General features: G+C 41.1%; 1 protein-coding gene across 2 annotated transcripts; it reads right to left on the bottom strand.

The window, feature by feature from the left end:
* Positions 1–430: 430 nt before the first annotated feature.
* Positions 431–4,853, bottom strand: LOC120908981 (glycine-rich cell wall structural protein 1.0-like). 2 transcript variants are annotated; one of them, XM_040320533.1, is made up of 3 exons: positions 4,749–4,853; positions 2,799–2,843; positions 431–1,250 (listed from the first exon to the last, which is right to left on the bottom strand). In XM_040320533.1, exons 1-3 carry the CDS (start codon positions 4,774–4,776, stop codon positions 601–603), a joined length of 723 nt encoding a protein of 240 aa, XP_040176467.1. In that variant the 5' UTR covers positions 4,777–4,853; the 3' UTR covers positions 431–600. The 2 variants fall into 2 exon arrangements, with proteins under 2 accessions (XP_040176467.1, XP_040176468.1); XM_040320534.1 differs by having other exon boundaries at positions 4,752–4,813.
* Positions 4,854–7,738: the final 2,885 nt, after the last annotated feature.

The following is a 7,738-nucleotide window of genomic DNA, read 5'->3' as shown; positions in this document are numbered from 1 at the left end:
TCCCCATTACTAACTATTACAGATCTCATGTCCCCAGCAGTGTTCACTACAGCTCTTAGTGTCTCAGTATGTCAGCAGTGACCAGTAAGAAACTCATTGTCCCCAGCAATGCAATGACCAGTGCATCTCTGTGCCTTACCAGTCACCAGTTCAGATCTCATTGTATCCAGCAGTGACCAATGCAGCTGTCAGTGTCCCCAGCATGACCAGTACAGATATCAGTGTCCCAAGCAGTGACCAGTAGAGCTCTCTGTGCCTTCAGCAGTGATCAATACAGCTCTCAGTACCCCCAGCAGTGATCAGTACAGATCTTAGTGTCCCTAGCAGTGATCAGTATAGACCTCTATGTCTCAATGCTGATTCCATTCTGTGAATATGTGCAATTGTATTTGTGAATGTGGGTTAATCAAATAAATTAAATACTACTAGATTTGAGATTTCAATAGCATATTTATTTGATAACAGAGGGCAGCATGACAAGATTTAATGTGATATACAAACATGGTAGTAGGTACTAACTGTTACACCTAATTTAATTATTGAACATAGCTTGAAAACTGCAGTAGAGAGATTTGTTTTTATCATGATCTTGAGTAAGGTTTATTTCTTTACTCCACCTCCGAATCCGCCTTGGCTTGAATATCCTCCTTGTGGACCAAAGCTGCCTGATACCTGGCTTGTCTGGCCTGATGAAGAGCATCCTCCTGATACTTGGCTTGTCTGGCCTTGTGAACCATATCCACCGCCTGATACTTGGCCCATCTGGCCTTGTGAACCATATCCAGCACCTGATACTTGGCCCATCTGGTCTTGTGAACCGTATCCACCTCCTGATACTTGGCCCATCTGGCCTTGTGAGCCGTATCCGCCACCTGATACTTGGCCCAGCTGGCCTTGTGAGCCATAACCACCACCTGATACTTGGCCCAGCTGGCCTTGTGAGCCGTATCCGCCTCCTGATACTTGGCTCAGCTGGCCTTGTGAACCATATCCGCCGCCTGATACTTGGCTGGCCTGGCCACCATATCCACCTGATCCTAGGTCGACCTGGCCTTGTGAACCACATCCACCACCTGATACTTGGCTCATCTGGCCTTGGGAGCCATATGCACCGGAACTAAATCCACCTCCGCTGGTTTGCAATTGTGAACTAATTCCACCTGAGCCGCCAGTTGACTGGGACAGAAATCCTCCTTGGCCACCATATCCACCTCCTTGTGTTTGGCAAGGATCAGGAACAGAGCAGGGGTCTAATAAGTAAACATAAAATGCAATTGTTAAAAATTTCTGATTTTATAAGCATTTTTTTTTTAATTCATATTTTTTATTTTTAGCATAGTTTTGTATAAGGAGGTTAATTTAAGTTTGTTGCACTAGCAAGGATATTGTTTTATAAAAGTCATTTATTTTATCTTGTTTTTGAACCCTTCAAGATTATAATTTAGCATATTTATTTGGGCAATGCCCTTATGCTTGAATAACCGTAGTGAGTTTTTAGATTCAATCTAATGCTTTATTTAAAGGCTTTAGATTTGATTTGTTGTACAATATCTAGCTAATGCAACATGCAGGATTACTGTTGTGACACTGTATATGTAAAGCCAAACCCTTTTCCATTTGTTTTCAAAAGAGTAGAGAATTGCCATAGCAATTAAAGATTTTTTAAGGGATTATAATTATTTATTGAATTATGAATTGTGTTAGGGTTACTATGACATATAGCTGACTTTTCAAACTTTCCCTGTCACTAACTTGTCAAAATAAAACTAGGACCAGCCCATAAAAGAAGAAGATAATTAGTTACCTCTACAGCAGTTCGTATCCTAAATTTGTATTGTATTTCAGATACTGGCTGCTGAATCCGACAGGTGTGTCTAATACCTGGTTCCTCACCACATAATGTGTATGCTCTCATCTGCCCCTGTATCAGTACTGTATCCTAAAGTAATGTAGAGGCCAGTAGGAGAAACCACAGTACACAGTAGCAGGTATTCAACATACTGGGAGATATCGGATACCAGTGTTAGCTGGATTTCTGCAATAATGCAAAGTTTCAGGGCACTGCTTAACAAAGAGTAAGTAAATGACCTTCTACTTTTAAAGTATTGGCTGATTTTAGTTCCTTTGTGTGAGGTTTGTGACATGGTCAAGTTAAATGTATACACATTATTTTTCAATATCTATATATAAGCCAAGAGTTTTGCTTGAGGATGGTTGGACTGTGCTTGTTAATGTTAATGGGCCAAACTTTGAGTTATGAATCTATATATTCTTCCATGTTTATTCAATCTGATTTGTTTGTTGGCCATGTAACAACCCTATTGATTTGTTCTTGTAATTGTCACCATAGTTTGAAAAACTCCCGCCTTCCTTACTTTATTAACCTAAATTGAATAGAGGTTGAACCAGACATCATAGCAGGGAATGTCTTCCTTCCTGCATGGGGACAAGGATCAGTGAATCCATTGCATAATAGGAAGTGTAATGTCACCACATGGCTTTTGATTGAGACACAGAATATTAAACAGTGAAAGGTCATGCAAGGAAGGTATGATCTGTACCCATGTAGCAAATAGAAGTGTTCCCCACTGAGCTGGAATCTTTCAGTCTGCTTATCAAGCTAATTGATTAAAAAAGCTAGCTAGAGTTTAACAGAATGGTCCACACCTCCCTATAAGGTTGGCTTTACTGAAGAATGCTGGCATTCTAACACTGAGATATTCTGCCAACATGTAACATTATGAGTTTCAAAATGTGTCTGCACTTAAGGCCTTCATAAGGAAAGGTTTAGTGACTACCTTGGCATGGCTTTGGCTGGCTCTGTTGTACAGGTGCACCACAACCTGTGAAAGAATGAAAGAAAAAAAAAAGCATTATAACATCCGCAATCTTTAATGGTATTCAGTTCATGGGTTAAGAGATACCAAAACAATTGCTTTATCTGGAATATATTATTTTAATTGCAATATTTGGGGCCACAGTTAAAGGGGTTGTAAAGGTACATGTTTTTTCACCTTAATGCATTCTATGCATTAAGGTGAAAAAACATCTCAGCATTAGCGCCCCCCCCCCCCCCCGAGCCCCCATTTACTTACCTGACCCTTCGAAAGTCCCACGCCGTGAACGTGCAGGCTTCTCGGTCGGCTTCTCGGCTCATTCATTGGTTGATTGAAAGTAGCGCAGCCATTGGCTCGTGCTACTGTCAATCATATGCAATGATGCAGTGCGCCAGGGATTGGAGCAGAGTGATACAATGAGCGGCTATAGCTGCCGGCTGTATCACGGGAGCGCGCCCGCAAGAACTTTCCACCATGCGAGAGAGCTTGCAAGAAGGTGGAAAGTTCTTGCAGGGGGAGCCGATACAGCCGCTGAGGGACCCCAGAAGACCAGGTTCGGGGCCACTCTGTGCAAAACGGGCTGCACAGTGGAGGTAAGTATAACATGTTCGTTATTTAAAAAAAACTTCTCTTTAGTGATCCTTTAAATTAGATCTAAACCCAGTCATTAAAAATCTCATACAAGGCTTAACATAGTAACGCAATGTCAAAAGTTTGTTTTATTTTTTTTAATCTCAAATTTATGAAAATCATAAAATTATAGGGAAAATTGCATGAACTCCACTAGTCAAAATATCTCTTTGGCTCACTTTTTATAGAAGCAATAGAAAAATATATATATATATATATATATATATATATATATATATATATATATATATATATCCCACCTTTTGTTTTACATACTATAAAAAAACATATCTGTCTTTAAATTACAGCACACAGATTCGGGGTACCCAGATTCAGGGGGACCCCACTCTCACCCAGCAAACCCCCAAAGTGTATATCTTTAGTTGAATTGCGTCAGAACACGGTGACGTAAAACACAACAACGTGCTGAAAAAAAGGAAGTTCAATGCTTCCAAGCATGCGTCAACTTGATTCTGAGCATGCATGAATTTTTAACCGATGCTTTTGCATATTAACCGTCGGTTTTGACCTATCGGTTAGGCATCCATCGGTTCAATTTTAAAGCAAGTTCTACATTTTTTAACCGAAGGATAACTGACCGATGGGGCCCACACACGGTTGGTTTGGTCTGATGAAAAGGTCCTTCAGTCCGTTTTCATCGGTTTTGACCGACCATGTGTACATGGCCTTAGACGAATATAGACTCCACTTCTCCACCATCACTACTGGAGCAATAATTTTCACAGAGCATAATCTCCACTATGTTCTAAGAGCATATTCGCACATGCACCCTTTTTTCAGTTTACTATCTTTATAACGTATAATTTCTATCTGCTTTGGACATCATTTCACTTGTTTGGACCACAAGCAACTAGCTATGCCACCATAAATGCACATGGATCCTTGAGTGCATTCTGGGGAGTGAAATTATTTATGTAAACATAAAAATCACAGTGCCTTGTTGGAAATTCCACTCATTCAGATATATACGGTATATTGATATATTCTGTTCAGTTCAGATCAATTGATTTTTCTGAGCAGTTTAGATTTATATATGTAAACAGATGTTCCCAGACAAGGCAAAATGATAGAAAATTTTAAGCACCTCCTGTGAAAGTTCTACTCTTGGTGTTGACCCTCCAACCTGGTTTCCCTAGTTATACGTCACTGACACATCTCTGATGAGGAAGACTATTCTTTTTTTTGGGCACATATCGCCTCAAAACATTTTTTTAATAACATTTTGCAAAATACAATTAGCAAATAAAATACTCTACTCACCACCTTGTTTTCCTCCCTTTGTTGCCATGATTGTGCTTTCTGAAGTATTGTGACAGGAGAAGTCTTCTCAGAATGTTTAACCATGTGCTTTGGATCCTGTTTATATACAAAGTTCATTCCATTCCCAAATTATTCATCTGCATTCCAGATCCCTTTGCTAGCCAATGGAATTCCACCATGAGCAGTCACATATGGGTGTTAATTTTTTTTAAACTTGCAGGTTTGTATTTTAAGCCTGGTAGTTATAGTAATTAGAAACTTAAATTATATTCTATTTCTGAACTAGCATGATTCGTTTGGTGTGATTGTTTTTTTTATTTAATGATGTGATTCATTTTCTAAGCAATTTCTTTTGTATAGAAATTATCCATGTGTCCTGTTTGTAAAGTGTTCTTTATTCTTATTTTACTTATGAACATATTAAGTTGGGTTACTATTTGAAATTACATTTAAAATGAAGAACATAATGTCCATTCTCTTGTGGGGAGCTGACAGTTTTTTTTATCTTATAATACCTGATAGTGTTTCCTCAAGGCTGAAGATATACAATAGAATTAAGATGAATATAAAGTTTTTACAAAATGGTGATAATGATTTCACATGGATATGATTAATATATAATATTACTACAAAGTGGAAGCTTAACAATTGTTAAGAACAGTTATGTTTTTGCCATCTGATCACCCAATGCCACTTCTGTGGCTCTGTTTTGGAACATATACCTGATCTGGGTAAAAATGTAGAGAGAGGCCCGGATTCACGTAGTGTGGCGTATATTTGTGCGGGCGTAGCGCATCTCATATGCGCTACGCCGACGTAACATTGAGAGGCAAGAACAGTATTCACAAAGCACTCGCTCCCAATGTTGCGCCGGCGTAACGTAAATTGTCCGGCGTAAGCTCGCCTAATTCAAAGTAGGAAGGAAGTGGGCGTGATCCATTTAAATGAAGCTTGACCCCATGCAAATGATGGGCCGAACGAACGGCGCATGTGCGCGCATGCTCAGAATCACGTCGAATTTACTCCCTAAGATACGACGGCTCAATGCCTACGACGCGAACGTAACCTACACCCAGCCCCATTCATGTACGACTTACGTAAACGATGTAAAATACGACGGCTGTTCCGACGTCCATACCTTTGCATGGAATGCGCCTCCTTATATGTGAAATAACTTTACGCCGGACGTACGCCTTACATAAACGGCGTAGATTACTGCGACGGGCGCAAGTACATTCGTGAATTGGCGTATCTAGGTCATTTGCATATTCAACACATAAATCAATGGAAGCGCTCCTTGCGGCAAGCGTAAATATGTGTCCAATTTACGACGGCGTAGGTAACTTACGTAGGTCGGAGGAAGCCTAAATATTCATTTTCACTCCTTGCTTATTCTTCACATGCAGCAGAGTAAATTATTGGACATCATGTTTAGAAACATGAAATAGCATATGATAGTAAAATTTTACTTTTTCTCTCCTGTTATAGTGTTAAATTGGAAAAACCCTATTTGCTTACGCATTGACAATTTAAAACGTTATTTTTTTTTTGTTGCCGTATTTTCCGGCATATAAGACGTCCTTTTGTACTTAAAAATATCGCCCAAAAGTCGGGGGACGTCTTATACTGCGGATGCGGAGTCAGTCCGACTGTGGATGTACATTGTTCAAAAGCTGCGCCGCCTCCTTGTCCTGTTCCGTGATAGGCGGAACACTCAGTTTCCCAGCAGAGCCTCTGTTCAGTGTTCCGTCTATCATGGAGGTCCTCTCAACCTCGACCTCGAACGAGAGTATCATGGAACAGGACGAGGAGGCGGTGCAGCCTTAGACTCTGAACTGTGAACTTTCAGGCCCACATCCAATCCCTGTCCAAATCATACCACCTTAGCCTCCACAACATTTCTAGAATACGCCCCTTTTAAACTAATGACACCACCAAGCTTCTAATTCACTCCCTTTTTATCTCTTGCCTCGACTACTGCAACTCCCTCCTCATTGGATTACCCTTACATTGACTATCCCCCCTTCAGTCCATAATGAATACTAACAATAATTACAAAGCCATCCATAACTCTGCCCCCAGCTACATCACTAACCTAGTCCCAAAATACCAACCAAGCCGCTCTCTTTGGCCCTCCTTCTCTCTAGCTCCCCTGTCACCTCCTCCCATGCTTGCCTCCAAGATTTTTCCAGAGCTTCTCCCATCCTTTGGAACTCCCTACTCTAATCTGTCTGACTGTCCCCTAATCTATCCATCTTTGGACGATTCCTGAAAACCCTTCTCGTTAGGCCTCGTACACACGACCAGACATGTCCGATGAAAACGGTCTGCGGGACCGTTTTTATCGGACATGTCTGCTGGGAGGTTTTGGTCTGATGTGTGTACACACCATCAGACCAAATTCCCCGCGGACAAAACAACTCGGTGACGTGGCGGCGACGATGATGCGGCGACGTGCGCGAACCAGGAAGTTCAATGCTTCCACGCATGCGACGAATCACTTTGACGCATGCGAGGGATTTCAGTCCGATGGTTAGGTGTACTAACCATCGGACATGTCCGACGGAACGGGTTTCCACCGGACAAGTTTCTTAGCATGCTGAAAACCTGTCCGCTAGGCCGGAAAACTGTCCGCTAGGCCCTACACATGGTCGGACATGTCCGCGGAAACTGGTCCGCGGACCAGTTTCAGCGGACATGTTCGGTCGTGTGTACAAGGCCTTAAAGAAGCCTATCCTGCTTCTAACTAATACACTGTTTTACTTCCTCTGTCAGCTCATCCCCTACAGCTATTACCTTTTGTATCAATTGACCCTCCCTTTTAGATTGTAAGCTCTAATGAGCAGGGCCCTCTGATTCATCATGTACCAAATTGTAATGTAACTGTAATGTCTGCCTTCATTTTCTTAAGCACTAGCAAACTGTTGATGCTATATAAATCCTGTAAAATAATAATAACTAATTGTGACAACGCTAGTCAGCTTTAGACA

This window comes from Rana temporaria, chromosome 8, assembly GCF_905171775.1.
Source record: "Rana temporaria chromosome 8, aRanTem1.1, whole genome shotgun sequence".
Classification (NCBI taxonomy): domain Eukaryota; kingdom Metazoa; phylum Chordata; class Amphibia; order Anura; family Ranidae; genus Rana; species Rana temporaria.
Note: the sequence above shows the minus strand (reverse complement) of the source record. Positions and strands in the feature narration are given on the sequence as shown.

Excerpts from the sequence above, each read along its gene's own strand:
- LOC120908981 (XM_040320533.1), bottom strand. The coding sequence starts at position 4,776 with ATGGCAACAAAGGGAGGAAAACAAGGTG. Across the intron at positions 2,844-4,748 it reads AAAGGGAGGAAAACAAGGTG|GTTGTGGTGCACCTGTACAA; the intron begins GTGAGTAGAGTA and ends ATTCTTTCACAG. Across the intron at positions 1,251-2,798 it reads CCAGCCAAAGCCATGCCAAG|ACCCCTGCTCTGTTCCTGAT; the intron begins GTAGTCACTAAA and ends TTTACTTATTAG.